We start from the raw sequence: 19,161 nt of genomic DNA, 5'->3' as shown, positions 1-19,161 counted from the left end.
TTGGATAGGTATTTAAAAATGAATAAGGGTTTACTAAGATCGTTTTTTGATAATATAAATATTTTCGTAAATAATTGCTCCTAAAGGAAAAAAAAGTGCGTCCCCCCCCCTCTAACTTTTGAACCATAAGTTTAAAAAATATGAAAAAAATCACAAAAGTAGAACTTTATAAAGACTTTCTAGGAAAATTGTTTTGAACTTGATAGGTTTAGTAGTTTTTGAGAAAAATACGGAAAACTACGGAACCCTACACTGAGCGTGGCCCGACACGCTCTTGGCCGGTTTTTTTTTCTTTTTTTTAATTTCTAGTTCAAGTTAATTGTTTTGACGTTAATTAATGTCCCTTAAAATATGCATGACTAATTTGTTAACACCTTATAATTAAGTCCTAATGGTTCTGTAGGGGCGACATATTCGTGAAATGAAAAAGCTCCCAAAAAGATTGAAAAAAAAAAAAAAAAAAAAAACACCTTATACACGGTGAAATAAAAAGTACCGTTTAAACCTCGCATAGTGAATTTTGAGGTCGTAATGAACAAGATTTATTTAAGGGACCAATGCTAAATCGCAAAAAAAAAATTGCTGTTTCATACATTTCGACCAAAGAGGTTTGAATTGCCGATCATTTCTATGGAAACGCAATGTTTTTTTGCTATTTCAGCATTGGCCCCATATTAAAAGTAGTTTACATAATGATTAATACTATGACCTCAAAAGTCACCGTGCAAAGTTTAAATGGCCTTTTTAAACCCCGACGTGCCCCGACGCAAAAACGACGGGGTGTTATAAGTTTGACGTGTCTGTCTGTCTGTGTGTGTGTCAGTCTGTGGCATCGTAGCTCCCGAACGGATGAACCGATTTCGATTTAGTTTTTTTTATTTGAAAACTGTGTTAGTCGGGAGTGTTCTTAGCCATGTTTCATGAAAATCGGTCCACTAGGTCGCGGTCGGGGGTTTTTCAAAATTTTAATTTTGTGGTTAGGTTATTATTATGTCACCTGTATACCTCGAAGTAGGGAACAAATCAAATTATTTACTAAAATTATCTTTTGATTTCTTATTTCAGTTTATTACTTACTAGCTTTCCCCGCGGCTTCGCTCGCGTTAGAAAGAGACAAAAAGTATGTCACTCTCCATCCCTTCAGCTATCCACACTTAAAAAATCACGTCAATGATACGTCGCTCCGTTTTGCCGTGAATGACGGACAAACAAACAGACACACACACTTTCCCATTTATAATAATTATTATTATATATTATATATTATTAGTATGGATATACTTACCTAATAACCACAAAATTAAAATTTTGAAAAAACCCCCGACCGCGAAGACCGATTTTCATGAAACATGGCTAAGAACACTCCCGACTAACTCAGCTTTCAGACAAAACAACTAAATCTAAATCGGCTCATCCGTTCGGGAGCTACGATGCCACAGACAGACACACACACAGACAGACAGACAGACACGTCAAACTTATAACACCGTGTCGTTTTTGCGTCGGGGGTTACAAATAAAATAAACTATTCTTAGACATAACAGAAAATGACGTATCAGTATAAATAATATTGAAGAAGCTACTTACTATCCTAAGCCCGGCCCGGCCCGGGGCTCGGCGCCTCTATAAAGATTTGGCGTCTCGTTTGGTAGATGTGACGGGTGACAAAAGGGCTGGCCAGTATTTTGCTCAGAGAATAAGCATCGCCATTCAGCGAGGCAATGCGGCCAGCCTTTTGGGCACGCTGCCTGTTGGTGGCGACTTGCAGGGTGTTTTTGAGTTGTAGGTGTGTGTGTGTGTTTTTTTTTTTTTTTTTTTTTAGTATGTACTTTTAGGTTTAGTTTATTGACGATGCATGTTGCGGATTTTCCATTGTCTTACTTTTTGACGAAGCTTGTAGCTAATAACGGATTTTGTATTCAGTTGACGAAGCCTGCGTTGCGGATTTGAGAATATGGTCTCTGAATAAATTACTTTATTTGCTATCCTAAGTGTATGTGTGTTGGTATATTTGCTCATGATTTCCATCTCTCCATCATAGTTTCATATTACAGAACTGTCAAGTACAAAAGTGCTTTCAGTAGGCAAGTACTGTGGGGAGACAAAGTGGCATTAACTGCACTTGGTTTTGTTTAAGAAAACTAAACTGTAAAAGAGACGCCACCGGCGACCGAAGAGCTGGCAGCTTCCTCGCTCAGCGTATTAGCTTGACAATCCAGCGAGGAAATGCTGCCAGCGTCTTCGGTACTATGCCACAGGGGCCGTGTTTAGATTTACTTTAGTTTAATTTTAGATTTATTTAGTTTAATTTAATTTTAATTTTTATTTTATTATAATATAATTGTCATGTGATGTAAGTTTCAATAAAATTTTTTATTAACTGTAAAATGTAGAACTGTGAGAAATAGTACATTACGATACAAGTGCGTAAGAAAGGAACTTCGAAACGAGTGGTGATAAATTAAAACACGACCGAAGGGAGTGTTTTAAATCGACACGAGTTACGAATTTCCTTTTCGCACGTGTATCGTACGACGTTTTTCAGTACAGATGAGCCTCCGAAGTTTCGACCTCGCAAATAATGAACCACTTCTCGCACTAGTGCGTAAAAAAAACACCATCTGTACTGAAAAAAATGTTTCAATTTTTTTTATACCACGTCTGTGGCAATCAGGTATACGGCCCGCCTGATGGAGAGCGGTCACCGTAACCTATGGACGCCTGCAACTCAAGGGATGTCACGTGCGCGTTGCCGACCCATTAGAAACTTGTACACTCTTTTTTTGAAGAACCCCATACTGTAGTTCATCGGGAATACCTAAAAGTAATAATTTTGTTAGTTTAGGTATTTTAATGAAAAATAAAATATCAATTTCAATCAATCCCGTAATTTGTCCGTGTAGTCACGGGTTAAGAATTTCACCATCCCTTTCTTCCCGTGGGTGTCGTAGAAGGCGACTATGGGATATGGGTTAAATTGTGGCGTAGGCGAGAGGCTGGCAACCTGTCACTGCAATGTCGCAGTTTCGTTTTCTTTCAATCCCTTATTTGCCAAGAGTGGCACTGAAACTTGAGTAACTTCATGTGCTCTGCCTACCCCTTCATGGGATACAGGCGTGATTGTATGTATGTATGTATGTCATCATCATCATTCTCTTGCCATATCCCAGTCACTTGGGGTCGGCGCAGCATGTCTTTCTCTTCCATACATCTCTGTCACTCGTCATCTCATCATTAACTTGTTTTAGTTCCATATCATGTCTCACACAGTCCATCCACCTCTTCTTCGGTTTTCCCCTCCCGTTACTTCCACCACCTTCCACATTCATTCGTAATATCTTTCTCGTCACATGCCTTTCATCCCTTGTATGTATGTATGTAATTTCAATCAAAAATGGGAATGACATAAGTTCCCTGTGTGGTGACGGGTTAAATAATTTCACCACCCCCTTTCTTCCCTTGAGTGTTGTAGAAGTCGACTCTGGGGTAGATTATGGGGATTCAATTGTGCCGCAGGCGAGATGCTGACAACATGTCACTGCAATGTCCCATTTTCGTTTTCTTTCAACCCTTTACTGCCTTTTCACATTATCCGATCCGATATCTGATGTAGAACCGATGTCATATAAGTCGCCATCTTTAATTTTTGCTGTTGAAATCCTTCCGACATCCGATATCGCATCGGATAATGGCAACACTTAATTGCCAAAATTGGCTCATGAAACTAGTTTCATGTTCTTTGCCTATCCCTTTATGGCAATAGAAGCATAATTATTTGTATGTATGTAGTTTTGTTTGTACCCTTTATTATAATATATTTACCCAGATATCTCATAAACATGGTATTTTCTTCAGAAATAGACTGAGACGTTAAAACGCAGATCACGCGTTCAAAAACTGAATTAAAATTTTTATAAGATAAGTTTCAAACATTATAATTTATTGATAAGATCTAGGGTGGCCTTGCGATGTTGTTTTTATAGGACAAGTCTCTTATTTTTATAAATTAATATATAATAAAAATGGGGTCATATTTCCATGTTTAGAATGTTTAGATTAAGAAAATAGAACTATAATCAATATATATATATATATATATATATATATATATATATATATATATATATATATATATATATATATATATATATATATATATATATATATATATATATAAATAAATGAAATAAATAAATAAAACATATAACTGTCGAATATAAAATAATATTTTTATAATACATATTGCACTATAATTGACTACACAAAATTACTTTTCATAAAATTAGCTTTTATTATTTTTCATCACATTTGCTGTTTAAAGGTATCATTGCGTCTACGTGTACTGAAGCATAATGTACTATTTTATTCCCAAGTGAATAATGGATTTAGTTTTAAAAATGAATACAATCCGTACAATACTTCAGGCAAAGGATGTTTCAATCTGCCAAGGATTTTTATTGCACAACCAAAATGTGACTATTAAGCTATAAAATATATCATACGATTACTCTGTAACTGTACTTACATAAAATATAATTAGTGGAAAATTACCTGCAACGAAAATTACAAATAATTTAGGTAGGCAAGTTTCTTGCGAAAAACACAATTCATCTTGCATTTTTTATATTTTATAATCAAAGATATTAAACTAAAAATTTTACCTTATTGGCAAAAAAAAACGGTCAATCATTATCCTTGCATATACTTTCCCCGCAAACAAACTTATTTCCTACCCTTCCACAGCCGAAAAAAAAATCAAAAACTGTATCAATTGCTTTCAAATCAACTTAGATACATTATCATTATCAGTACCACAGAATCCCATTACTGTGTCAACCTACGCATCTAAACAAGGTAAACTTTACCCCTTATAAAAGGGGTAGTAAACATTCTTCCATCATTCGTCGATCAGCTGTGCTTTGGTCGCCATCTTGATCTAGTCCGCCATTTTGAAATTTACAATGTTTAAAATAACAGCTATAGTGTCCTTGATGCTTATTGGTGAGTGGATTTTTGAAGTTTTAGTGTTTTATTTTTTAAGTGTAACTTTTCGAGTTAATGCAATAGTTGTTGTCACAATACCAAATAAGGACAAATGAAACCATTTAAAATAAAATAAATAAATAAATAAATAAATATTATAGGACATTCTTACACAGATTGACTGAGGCCCACGGTAAGCTCAAGAAGGCTTGTGTTGTGGGTACTCAGACAACGATATATATAATATATAAATACTTATATACATAGAAAACATCCATGACTCAGGAACAAATATCTGTGCTCATCACACAAATAAATGCCCTTACCGGGATTCGAACCCGGGACCGCGGCGCAGCAGGCAGGGTCACTACCGACTGCGCCAGACCGGTCGTATTTCAAATTTTAGTTTTGAGTTAGTGTATTTTCACATTATCCGATCCGATATCGCATGTCGGACCGATATCCCATACATTACAGGCGCCATCTTGGATTTTTTCCATTGAAATCCGTCCGACATCCGATATCGGATCGGATAATGTGAAAACGGACTTTAAGGATCGTAATTATAATTGTTAGTTAAGATGGTTAAGTAAAGTAAGTACTGAAATCACCTTATAAAACTTAATATTCCCTTTATCTGATAAATCATAATTGCAAATAGAACCACAAAATTTTCATTATTTTTTAAATTCCACCGGACTCGCACCTGAAGAATAGAGATGTGATTTTTTTTTAATTTAAAAATATGCCCCATCGTCCGCTGACGTTTTAACTTTCTATAAAAAAAAAAAATATTTGTAGATGTTTCGCATATCGGTATACCTAGATTTTTTTTAATTTATCTAATTTTGCTAAACACTTTTATTGCTAAACACTATGAGTAGTAAGCAACAAAGCCTTTTTTATTTAAATACGTTTTTCTGTTAGCCACGTGGTCCCATGCGGACTCTAGGCGGTACAAGAAGGAGGCCACTTCTTCCTCAGGTACCCTAGATACCTTAGATAGAAACTAAAGCATGCTTTAGAGTAGAAAAATAGTAGAAATTAGACTAGTAACGTGGTAATGTTTAAATCTTTTGTATATTTTTCATTTTCTTCTGAAATCCATCCGTTCAAAATTCGAAAAAGTAGCTAATTTACGATATTTTTATTCGATGCATGATAACAATGAAAAGGAAAAGTTTTTGATTTATTTTATTTTGAGTATAAAAATTGTTAAGTATTTGTTTTACAAGGGGGCAAAGTAGTTGTTTAACCGCACGTGCCAATATTGATACCCGAGTACCTAAGTGAAAGATTCCAATATTGAACCGCGAGCGTAGCGAGTGGTACAAAAAGTGGAATCTTGAGCGTGAACAAGATACTAAGTAACTATAAAACGTCAAATTTAATCAAATCTATCAATTTATTCAATATGTATGATTCAAAATCATCATTCATAGGTAAATTATACCAGCCAGCTTAAGACATCAAGTTAAAATTTGTATGAAATTACTTTGCACTCTTGTGGATAAAATGCAATTTTGCTATCTGTTATCAAATAGCAAAGTAAGCCTTTAACAGTTGGTGTGGTGAAAATTAATTTGTTGCGAATAAGTAATATTTATAATTCTTTATACTAACATAAGTTCGAGTTGTGAGAAAAAAACGATTTTTAACTTTTTAAATTAAATTAACTGATAAGTCCACAGGGTAAAAAAAAACAATTTTTGTCAATATTTTTTCTCTTAAAAGAAGCCGTTTTTTAGAAAAATTACGATTTAGTGGGTACGAACTTATCAATTTAAAAACATTTCTTTCACATGTGGACTCATCAATGCACAATGCTCCTCGCTTCACTCGTCGTCACATTCACATATTCATTCCAGGCAGCACAGTATGGGGGACCTTCTCATGCGACTCATGCGGCAACGAGTGTGTGAAGGCCTGCGGGACGAAACACTTTAGGGCATGCTGCTTCAATTATTTGAGGAAAAAACGAGGACCTGAGCATATCAAGGTAATTTTAACCCATTTTCATAGCATATGCCCGTGTGGTGACGGGTTAAGAATTTCACCACCCCCTTTCTTCCCGTGGGTGTCCTAGAAGTCGACTGTGGGACACGGGTTAAATTGTGGCGTAGGCGAGAGGCTGGCAACCTGTTACTGCAATGTCACAATTTTCGTTTTCTTTCAACCCCTTTTTGCCAAGAGTCGCACTGAAACTTGAGTAGTTCATGTGCTCTACCTACCCCTTAATGGGATACAGGCGTGATTGTATGTGTGTATGTGTATATTTCATAGCATTTCTTAAATATAGCTATATCTGTGTGCCATCGGGTCAGGTTCTGAACATAATAATATTATAATATTATTAATGTAATTGAATGGTAGGTACTCGTATTTTTCATCCAGCAAAAATTGTGGTATCTTTTTTTTTTTATGGGATAGGAGGCAAACGAGCAGACAGGTCGCCTGATGGTATCTATTGCGTTGATTTGCAATACCATGATTGTGTTCCTTCAAATGTTTTGTTCCCATATTTTTTTTTTTATTACGAAACCAAAAAATATTTAAAAATATTTGATATAGTAAAATTTGAAAATTTACTGCATTATATAAGTAAAAGTTCCCTGCATAAGAGCATAGTTGTAAACATGACCGTACAAAAAATATCTAACTTTTAATTATATTTTCAGTTTTGGACCCCAAACGCAATGGACATGAAAATGGACTCACCTTACAAGAAACTGCCAATCATCGCCATCGAAACGGTCCCTGACTTCTTCGGAGAGCTGGCCAAGGATTTCGAACCTAACCCCTTTGAAGATACGGCCGATAATAGACTGTATGAGGTTTAAGCTGTTTTGAGTAGGTTGCAATACCCTGCTGCCCAAAAAAAGTTTGTACTATTTAAAAAAAAATCGAAAGATTTCAAAGAGTAGAACTCTACACTTTTTTTTAAATTTATGGATAAAATCTGTAATTTTTTTAACTCAATATTTTGTAATTTTGAAAACTTTTCAACAGTTAAATAAAAATGTTCATCATCAGCCCGCTGCAGTCCACTGCTGGACATAGGCCTCCCCCAAGGTACGCCACAGAGCCTGGTCTGCTGCTTTATGCATCCAGTTTCCGCCGGCCCCCTATGCAAATCATCCCGCCATCTAGCCAGAGGGTGTCCCACACTACGTTTACCAAGACGCGGTCTCCACTCCAAAACACGCTTGCTCCAGCGGTTATCGGTTCTGCGACATATGTGGCCAGCCCATTGCCACTTCAACCTACTAACTTTCAGAGCTATGTCGGTCACAATATATTGATTTAAACTAACACGATCTTCACTCATATGTAATGTCATGTCCGAAACGTCGGGTTAAATATAAAACGTAAGTTTTACGCGACTATGTCGGTCACCTTGGTTCTCTGGCGGATCACTTCGTTCCGAATTTTGTCTCTCAGAGACACTCCAAGCATAGCTCTTTCCATAGCACGTTGAGCGACTTTAAGCTTGTGGATTAGCCCCACAGTCAGAGTCCACGTCTCGCATCCGTACGTCATAACAGTACAAATAAAAATGTTGCAACATATTAAAATTTAAATTTTAATTGATATTTTTTTATTATATTTAATGGCCATATACTCTTCATCTTTTTTAGATTATAAATATAGCAATGTTGACAGAGAACAAATAAATACTAAGCAAATTCTAACATTCAATACATGTAACTTAAGTCAATCTACACAGTATAAGATTTAAAAAAAATTTTTCTTGGGCAGCAGCAAAGAACCCTGTCAATTTGTTATAAGAGAAGTTTCTGTCAAAAAAATCTGTGTAATTTAGATTTCTTACAATTTTTATAGTAATCTTATATGCTTCAATTCTACCTTCTTAATAATAAAACTAATATTTTCTTTACTATTTTTGACAGAAATTTCACTAAATATTAAGATGTTAAAGGTATGTAAAAACGTATTTTATTATACTATAAAAGCTTTATTAAGTAGATATTTAAATGAATAATCGACGAATGGTTTTTATGTCTATTTTTGGCTGGATAAATGGATATAAAAACCCTGTGAATTTCTGCCACACTAAAAGTTTCTAAAATTTTTAAAAACCTGATTTAAATGTTCACTCATTATGATACAATACAACTGGACTTCAAGAATAAAGTCGCCGTCAACAGAATTTGCGAACAATGTAAACGAACCTTGTATTCAAAATGGCTTGAATTTACATTCTGACTAATCAAATACTGGCTTAAAAATGTGTTATTCAGTCAATTAATATAACACCATGATCCTAGACCATTAAAACAATAAAAGAGTGTTGGAATATGGATATTTCAACCATTCAGTTTGTTTACATTGTTCGCAATTTCTATTGACGGCAACTTTAGGCTAGTTTCCTACTAGTCAAATCAGCTTCTTTTTAAGAACTGTCAAAACGATTTGCTAACATGGAATACTGAAATACTGAGGAGTGACGTCACGGTCAATTCACTTACTTTATGTCTTTCTCTTTGACTTATTAAATAGAAATTATGTTTAAACATAACTTCTGTCCATATTTTTCTTCTAATTATGAGGTGCTTTATTTCGAGCACTGCATAAAATATTTTTCCCCTCACTAGCTCGGAAACACGTGTTTTGTCCTTTAATACCAGCGGGTAAAAACGTATTTTATCTACTAGTGGGTAAAGTAATTTGACCTTGGATAAAGTCAAATTAACTGCTTTAAAATTGATAAAAGTAGGTGAATCTAGTAATAAAGATGATTTACCACATGTGGAACTACTGGAAGCAGTGATAAACAATTTTTTTGCGTTGTAGTTTCCTCGCTATAGTGAGGGGAAAAGTTTTGTGTTACACTCGGGTGCAAATGTATTTCTCTCGCGTCGCTCGTGGTTCAACTATAGAATCCTTTCACTTGCTCGTTTTTCAATTCGACACTCGGCGTTAAAATACAACTTTGCCCCCTTGTATAACAAATAACTATTATTTTAAATATAGGAAACTAGCCTATGCGCTTGAGAAGTAGGAAAAAAAAAACTGTTTTACAAACAAAACTCTTAATTTATTATTATTTAGATTCTAAAGTTGTAGAATGTAAGTTGTCTTTATTCTTCCCGGAACAAGTGTTACTTTTGCCCCAGTGTTTTCCTTACCTTTGATTTTTTTTTAAGCTACTCGTACCTACTTAAACCTTCCGTCGTTTTATCAATGAAAATCTAAATACTTACTTTACTACTTATTAAGGGCCCATATTGTCCCACTGTTGGGCAAAGGCCTCCCTCAAATTCCTCCACGCATCCCTATCCCCTGAAGTCTCCCACCAGTCTTCGTCAAAAACGTCAAAGCTCGTCACGCCATCTCCTTCAATACTACTTATGTCATGTATTTTTTCCAGTCTATAAATAAAAAAAAAAAACTTAAATAAAAGTCTGCGTCGAGAAGAATTCTTTTATTTCTTCATTATAAATTCGAACATTAATATATTCCTTAACTTACGACTTCTTTTGGACAAATATAGCTCTCGGTAAAATAAATATCACAAAAAATATATTTTTATGAAAAGTTCAAGTTGCTACAGTTTTACTGAATAGTTTTTAGTTTATGACTAATACAGTAATAAAAAAAAACTTACTAATAATATACAGTAAAATTACTAATATGTCACCTCCTAGGCCTTATTAATAATTACAAATTACTTAAAAATACCAACAATAAAAAAAATGCAAACGCTTAGAAAGGACCTATTCTACTTAGAAATCAGAAAAACATGGCGATATTGCCATAAAGAAACTTTTAATAGTTTTTTTATCTAGCCAAGACGCTACGGCACTGGTTGAATCAATCGGCCAAGTCGTTGATTTTTTAGCATGCTCAGAAAAGACGGTTACTGGATTAAAAAAAAAGTATTCTTAATTTTTTAAACTTACTAACATTTTTAAAGTCCTAACCCAGTCCTAGGACTAATATGGAAAATTTGAGACTCAATTTTAATTTGATTGTTCATTTTTTTATTGAAATGTTTTTAAAATTAAGCTAAGATAATGAGGAGGTAGGTACACTCAAAGATTATGACAGATGGCGCCACCGTATTAGTCCATTGCACAGATAAAGAATTTCATACGCGAGAGCGAGAAGAAGATATTATTTTCTCTCTATCACATATGAATGACAGTGACATGCCTAGACGCTTGCACAGGCGCCGCCTGGCGGGATAAAAAGTCAGTGTGCCTCCTCATTGTATTCAAAAACTGTGGTAACTTTTTCTCGTATCTACAAAAAAAGTTAAAATTCAATACTTATAGTGTACTCGTAATTTTCATAATCTGGCGTAAAATTTCCCCAAGATCTCCAGTAACCGGCCCTTTATTCTTTACTGAAACTCCTTCTGTTTCCTTCTGGCTATTTCTGCGCTGGCCTCCTGTATGGCTTCCCAGAGTTTGGCTTCAGAGACGATTTGACGGGAGAGGTCGTCGATTCCGTTTTCGGAGTCCATTATTGGAAGGGTTTCGTCGTCGATGAACTGAAAAATTAAATGTTTAATTATTATGACAAACCATAGATTATAAGAATATTATTAAACATAAGTACATTAAAATGCGACCGCCTAAGAACACGCATACACTACACCACACATAGATGGCGCTACAAAAAATGTAGCTTTCGATTATACGTGTTTAGTGATATATAAATTTATATATTATTGCTCGAAAGTGACACTTAAGTGCGTTTTCACATTATCCGATCCGATATCGGATGTTGGACCGATATCCCATACATTACAGGCGCCATCTTGGATTTTTTCCATTGAAATCCTTCCGACATCCGTTATCGGATCGGATAATATGAAAACGGTGTAACGCCAAGCTACAAATAATCAGTGGCAACAAGGCATTTTTTGTGGCGCCATCTATGCCTATGTGTGGTGTAGTGTATGTGCGTTCTTAGGCGGTTGCAGTTTAATGTATGGGATGGTATGATCTTCTTATACTTAATCTATGTTTATACAGCACATAAACCTCTGGGTCACCCTTGTATGTATAATCACAATCAGCGCCATCTACATGAACGATGAGATATTTGCCAGCTACCAGTGGCGACATTTAATGACTTTTGAAGCAGCGTCCCACAGAACACCCTGTTACCTCAACAGGGGTGTCTAGTAGGAAATCACCCACAGGGCAATAGATGGCGCTATGACGTTATTTTTATTAACTTAGGGCCGTCTTCAAACAGACTACAATCTGTATTTAAATAAAACTGTAGTTTGCGTACAGATCATTATGCGGATGATATACGACGGTTTTCATCGATTTTTGACAAGTTTTGAGTTGAAACTCCTAAATTTGCACTACAGATAAAATTATAAGAACAACGGCCATCGGTTCGTAAATCTTTTATCTCAATTCGTAAAAGCCATATATTGAAAAAAAAAAAAAACAAACTTATTTTTTTAAACATGGTCTAAAAACACTTTTATCGAATTTTTACATGAAATTGACATGTTTGGATTTACCTTTGACTTTTCTACAAATTCAAGAGAGATTTTAATTTTAAACTAATTAAAACAAAAGTTATGACCAATAAACAGTTTTTGACCCTAAAATTTTTCTACTTTTTGCCAAGTATCATGAGCTTTGAAGTATTATTTTGTTTAAAGACGATGCTGTTAATATGATATGCTTTAGAAACTACTCTAATATCAATGGATAAAATCAAAGGTCATTGGCGCAGGGAACGCCCTTAAGTGAATCTGTGAATGAGTTACACCAAACTTAAGTTAGACTTTGACCGGGATATAGACCATGATTAACTTTTTGATTTTTGTCGAGCTCCCGATATTTCGACGCAGTTGCATGCATCATGATCACGGAAAACTGACGATGGCGCGCGTCGGCTGCGTTCACTATAATCCGGTTAATATAAGTCTAATGAAAATAACCCTGAATCATTCAAAACTTAAACTTAACTTGACAAAGAGTTTGAGACCAAAGTCAGCCATGGCCATGTCAAAACCGCTGTCAACTTCACTAGATCTAGACTCTGATTTTCACTAAGAACACAGTAAGATAGTATACCTGTCGTTGTCTCATCAGTTCTTGAACGGGCATGCCAGGAGAGCCTTGGGACCTTTTGCGACCGCACCCTGGAATAATATTATGTTACTTACAAGCTCAACTTGCCGTGTTAGTATGTTGGTGTGCGTCAAAACGTAAGTAGAAGTTAAATTTGACCCACAGCAGCTTACTGATAATTTACGCTAGTTGATGCGAGATTGACGCGTGGATGACGCTAGATGTCACTGCAATTCCTGCATTTACTGATGTATAGAGTTCCAACTCTTTCCTAACTCATTATGGCAAAGACCTATATAACTTCGTAAAGACCGATAAAGTCTAAGAAAAAAACGTACCCCAAAACCATACAGAAAAAGGTACGGTGAGCTAGATGGCGATACACCTTTGGGGTACGCTCGGCTAGATGGCGCTAATATTAATATTTGACATTTTAAAACATATCAAGCTAAGAATATGGGGCAAATTGTCAAAACTGAGGTTCAAAAGTTTTAAGCTTGTGTCGAGAGATGGCAGTCTATGCACTGTGATTACCAGAGGGCGGAATTACTCATGGCAAAAATCAAACGTCAATAGAGTTGGAACGTAAAATTTTATCGACTATCGATTAAACTGAAATTATCAATATATATTGTTGAGTTGTTTTCGACGTAAGTAAGACAAGGATACTTCTTTATCCATTTGGTGGATGTTTTTCGTATTGGATTAACAATTTTTTTCAAACGTGAATTGACAACGTTTCAAAATTTTCAATGTCCCTAAATCGAAAACCATTTCGAGATATACGTTTGTAGATCACATAAATATTTTTTTAATTTTTTTTCCCGTATTTTTAGTTTAAAAAATCTTAAAAATAGTTTAAAGGGGAAGTGACGTCAAATAGCTGATTTAGATCTGCCACTATAACAAAAAAATCTTCCAGTTGGGATGTCACTTGAGTTTGACAGTGAATATGTCGATAAAATTTAACATTCCAACTCTATTGACGTTTGATTTTTGCCATGAGCAATTCCGCCCTCTGGTGATTACACATTTTACTTTGACAGTCATTCTCTATAATACTCGATCCTCTTTGCCCTATGGTTACAGGGACTTACCAGTAAAAGCGTTACAGAATGGCCTCTTCTTTGGAGCCATCACCATCTCTTCTGACTGCCGCGGGTCGAACCCACGAGGGATCTGTAAGTAAATTTATTTATTTATATAATTATTACAAAGGTAACATAATTATAGTGTAAAATATACAGCGCTCCACAAAACTACGGTAAGTTTGACTGTGGAGTCACATCTTGGACACTGGCGATCAAATATATGAAAGAGGCGCGTTCCTAGCACACAGTCTAAGCTCGTGTAGGTGAACGCGTACCATGCTTGTATGAGTGAGATATGACAGGTCGACTGTTCGCGTTTTTGACAGGCGGAAACTGTGAGGTAGCCGAGAGGGGGTGGGCGGCATTTTCAGCGGGGAGTGGGGTGGCCATACTCTACGATAGTACTCTTTTTAGGGTTCCGTAGTCAACTAGGAACCCTTATAGTTTCGCCATGTCTGTCTGTCCGTCCGTCCGTCCGTCCGTCCGCGGATAATCTCAGTGACCGTTAGCACTAGAAAGCTGAAATTTGGTACCAATATGTATATTAATCACGCCGACAAAGTGCAAAAATAAAAAATGGAAAAAAATGTTTTATTAGGGTACCCCCCCTACATGTAAAGTGGGGGCTGATATTTTTTTTCATTCTAACCCCAACGTGTGATATATTGTTGGATAGGTATTAAAAAATGAATAAGGGTTTACTAAGATCGTTTTTTGATAATATTAATATTTTCGGAAATAATCACTCCTAAAGGAAAAAAAAGTGCGTCCCCCCCCCTCTAACTTTTGAATCATATGTTTAAAAAATATGAAAAAATTCACAAAAGTAGAAATTTATAAATACTTTCTAGGAAAATTGTTTTGAACTTGATAGGTTCAGTAGTTTTTGAGAAAAATACGGAAAACTACGGAACCCTACACTGAGCGTGGCCCGACACGCTCTTGGCCGGTTTTTTATACTCTGGTGGAGTCAAGAAATGAAATGCTTCTGAGGTTAACAGTCAGTTAAATGTCGGTTGAAGGTTATTGATTAAATCTTGCTGCACAAAATACCAAAAGTAATGTACAAATGGTGGACTTACTGCCCAATGGCAATCTCTATCAGTCCATCGGCCAAAGAGAGACATGCACTAATGGTGCATCAAAAACAACTGTAATACTTGTCTTCATAAAACTTACATTGTGAGGAATTTATTGTTTTTGTGTGTTGCCCTTTTTAACCCACGACGCAAAAACGACGGGGTGTTATAAGTTTGACGTGTCTGTCTCTGTGTGTGTCTGCCTGTGGCATCGTAGCTCCCGAACGGATGAACCAATTTGGATTTAGTTTTTTTGTCTGAAAGCTGAGTAAGTCGGGAGTGTTCTTAGCCATGTTTCATGAAAATCGGTCTACTATGTCGCGGTCGGGTGTTTATTCAAAATTTAAATTTTGCGGTTAGGTTATTCCTTTAATTTAGGAGTTTAAGTACACCGTAGAATTGTCTTTAAAACCAGAAAAGTTTCAATTTGACCCACTTTTTAAAGTGCCACTTTTCAAAAAGGCGATGGTGACGTACAGTCAGCAGCAGAAGTAGCGTAGCGGGCAAGGTGCTCAAAATGAACTTGACACGATCTTATTTTAGTTATTTTTAAGACAATAAGAGTCAAGTTCATTTTGAACACCTTGCCCGCTACGCTACTTCTGCTGCTGACTGTACCTACTTTAAAACAAGTGTGTGTTATTTTTACTTGTTACTTGTTATAAATAAATTTATTTGCGTAATAATCAAATAAAATAAGTCTCGACCAACATCTTGAGAAACTCTCGTTGGGTGGTTTGATCAAGGGTCAGATGCCCCAGAAGGCGGTGATAGTCCGACGGTTCTTCTCTCTGCAGCCCTAAGCACAGGCAGCTTGGGCCCTGCCCCGCCGCTGGCGGCACCACAGGTTAGGTTTTTTATACTATAGCCTAAGACTTCAAATAAATAAAGAAAATAAAATAAGTTTTTTGCTAATATTTCACTAGATTTTACCGCCGACCTTTCTTTCAACAGTCATCTACTGCTCTCCGAGACGTTTCTAAAAACTTCTTACTCGATGGGGATACGACGTTTCATGACAGAGTTCCTATGACCACCTTTCTGCTCCATCAGATCAGCTCCATGATACCAAAATATTACATTGTCACGTGATTTACGTGTGCAAAAGTTCAGCTCAACCGGAAATGGGGAAGTGGATCAGATTTAGCTTCTACGTTTTGAAGCACACTAACGTCACAGTATAATAAAAGAGTATTATCGTACAGTATGGCCACTCCCGCTCCCCGCTGAAAGCACCGCGCACCCCTTCTCGGTTATCTCACAGTTACCGCCTGTCAAAAACACGAACAGTCGACCTGTCATATTTCACTCATACAAGCATGGTACGCGTTCACCTACACGAGCTTAGACTGTGTGCTAGGAACGCGCCTCTTTCATATATTTGATCGCCAGTGTCCGAGGTGTGATAACGTAGAGTCTGGCTAGCCAAATATTGTTGACAGATATTTCCTTGTGGTATCACCAATTGTCTATGGTTTAAAAAAAAGGCTAAAAGTCGGCTGTCAATTTATGTCACTTATTCAAATTGTTCGCGGGTTATTAAGGGTAAATCTTAAATATTATAACAATGACGATACCAACCGAGGTCCGCAATTTGCTGTTTAAGCCAGGTTTAAGCTAATAAATAATTACAACCAAGAGCGAAGTCGACGTGAAGCGGCATATAGGTTGGTGCTCTATTAATATTTTGATACTTTAAGTACTAGTTCTAACATTTGCCTATAACTTTGATTAAATATGTGAATATAATAAAACTTAAATCTCATAAACAGGAAAAGAGTCTAAAGACAAGGAGAAACTCGAAGCTCATAAAAATATTGGAACGTAACGACTTACTTACGAAAAACCAATATTTAGAAGAAATCAGTGAAGTGACTGGTCAGTAGTAATTTGATATAAAAATATAAAAAATAAAATAAATAATGTAATTTAGCCTATATACGTTCCACTGCTGGGCACAGGCCTCCTCTCAAGTCTGAGAGGGCTCGGGCTATATAGTCTCCACGCTAGCCCAATGCAGGTTGGAGACTTCACATAAATCTTTGAATTTCTTCGCTGATGTATGCAGGTTTCCTCACGAGGTTTTCCTTCACCGTAAAGCTAGTGGTACATATTAAATGATATTTCGTACGTAAGTTTCGAAAAACTCATTGGTACGAGCCAGGATTTGAACCCGCGACCTCCGGATTGAAAGTCGGGCGTCATATCCACTCGGCTACCACTGCTTATATGGCAATAAAAATATAAAATATATAAAAATATCTTGGTGAAACATGTCTATATATGAGCGGCAAAAATGTCGATAGTGCATTTTCTTTACCTACCTACTTAACATATTAAACAGACATTTGAAATAAAACTCTTTTAAATGGATTAATCGCGTATATTAACATCATGACCTACGTTTCGAGCCCTTTACAGCACTCGTCTTCACAGGGTCTACCCCTAAGACAGACATTTGAACCTTAAAAAATGTCAATTACCACCATTAATTGGAAATTTGTGAAACTACTTTTTTTTATACATTACTACTACTTGTAATACACGTTAATTATTAATATTTAAATGCCAATAACCATCGTAAAACTCTTAGGTTAATACGTCAAATGCTAACAGATTTTGTCAAATTTCTGTACATATATTAGCAATTTCTATTGATTTTCAATATAAGTGTGCACAGAAAACAAAAATATTTTCTAGTATCAAAACTATATCTCCTACTATACCAAGTGTGACCAGCCCTAGATTTTTTGAATTTCCCGCCAAAAGTTGGGGCAATATTTCATTAGCCACACTCTACTAAGTAACAAGGCAAGTTGAATTGTATTGTACCCTAATTATGATAATTTAACTTTAACTCTGACATGTAAAATTGTTAATTTTATGAATAAATGAATATGAATATGAATATGAATAAAAGCTTGTAAAAATTCCGATACTTACGCTGGCTGAATAGCAGGCATCGATGAGTAATAGTGCAAGCACAGGCAGGATCAATGCAGAGCGGGCCATCGCTAATGATGTAGTTATCTGTGGACTGATCAAAGGAACTTTATTAGTCTGTGGTCAAATATGACAACGCATGGACGCATGAAAAGTCATTGAAAACTCGTGGGACCTAAGTGCGTTTCATTTCATTTATTTCATGCAAAACCATGGTTACAAGAGGTGTTATATAACATAGATTAGGTACATGGTCACCCTGCAAGGGCGCAGCACTGTCTTATAAAAAAAACTATCTTAAAACTAAGAAAAAAAAACATTTCAATAAATAAAAGAATATCAAGCTGTGAAAGTATTACATTACTCGTACGTCGGACCGATATCACACCTCGGACACTGGCGATCAAATATATGAAAGAGGCTCGTTCCTAGCACACAGTCTAAGCTCGTGTAGGTGAACGCGTACTATGCTTGTATGAGTGACATATGACAGGTCGACTGTTCGCGTTTTTGACAGGCGGTAACTGTCAGGTAACCGAGAGGGGGTGGGCGGCGATTTCAGCGGGGAGCAGGAGTGGCCATACTGTACGATAGTACTCTTTATTATACTGTGCCGATATTCCATAGATTACAGGCGCCATCTTGGATTTTTTCCATCGAAATCGTTCCGACATCCGAGATCGGATCGGATAATTTGAAAACGGACTAAGACTGAGCTAGATAGATTTTCCCCGAAAACATCCACATAACAAATTTCAGCGAAATCATTAGAACATACACCGTGTTTTTTTTGTTTTCCGTTAAATTCGACTCGCAATTAGGTTCATCATTAGGAACCACCCTGTATATCGCTTTTTGTTAAATTGTAAAAAATTGGAATTTAACAAACTTTTTTTCTCTTATTGGGATTGAAAGAGCTCGTGATTCTGAGTGGAAACCACAGAAAAATTTCCGAATCCAAAAAAAGTGGGGTGGACAACTTTGAAAAAAAAATGT

General features: G+C 36.1%; 2 protein-coding genes across 2 annotated transcripts; one reads left to right on the top strand and one right to left on the bottom strand.

Annotated features, from left to right (window-relative positions):
* Window positions 1-4,961: 4,961 nt before the first annotated feature.
* Window positions 4,962-9,433, top strand: LOC125239932. Its single transcript, XM_048147707.1, has 6 exons — window positions 4,962-5,001; window positions 5,911-5,967; window positions 6,032-6,035; window positions 6,668-6,675; window positions 6,852-6,982; window positions 7,662-9,433. The coding sequence occupies exons 1-6, from the start codon at window positions 4,962-4,964 to the stop codon at window positions 7,821-7,823; spliced, it is 402 nt and encodes a 133-aa protein (XP_048003664.1). The 3' UTR covers window positions 7,824-9,433.
* Window positions 9,434-11,045: 1,612 nt separating this feature from the next.
* LOC125239895 (cardioactive peptide) lies at window positions 11,046-18,256 on the bottom strand. Its single transcript, XM_048147661.1, has 4 exons — window positions 18,166-18,256; window positions 14,150-14,231; window positions 13,056-13,123; window positions 11,046-11,500 (listed from the first exon to the last, which is right to left on the bottom strand). The coding sequence occupies exons 1-4, from the start codon at window positions 18,232-18,234 to the stop codon at window positions 11,351-11,353; spliced, it is 369 nt and encodes a 122-aa protein (XP_048003618.1). The 5' UTR covers window positions 18,235-18,256; the 3' UTR covers window positions 11,046-11,350.
* Between the last annotated feature and the right edge of the window lie 905 nt (window positions 18,257-19,161).

This window comes from Leguminivora glycinivorella, chromosome 26 (assembly GCF_023078275.1).
Source record: "Leguminivora glycinivorella isolate SPB_JAAS2020 chromosome 26, LegGlyc_1.1, whole genome shotgun sequence".
NCBI lineage: Eukaryota > Metazoa > Arthropoda > Insecta > Lepidoptera > Tortricidae > Leguminivora > Leguminivora glycinivorella.
The sequence above is the reverse complement of the archived record's forward strand: the minus strand, read 5'-3'. Positions and strand labels throughout refer to the sequence as shown.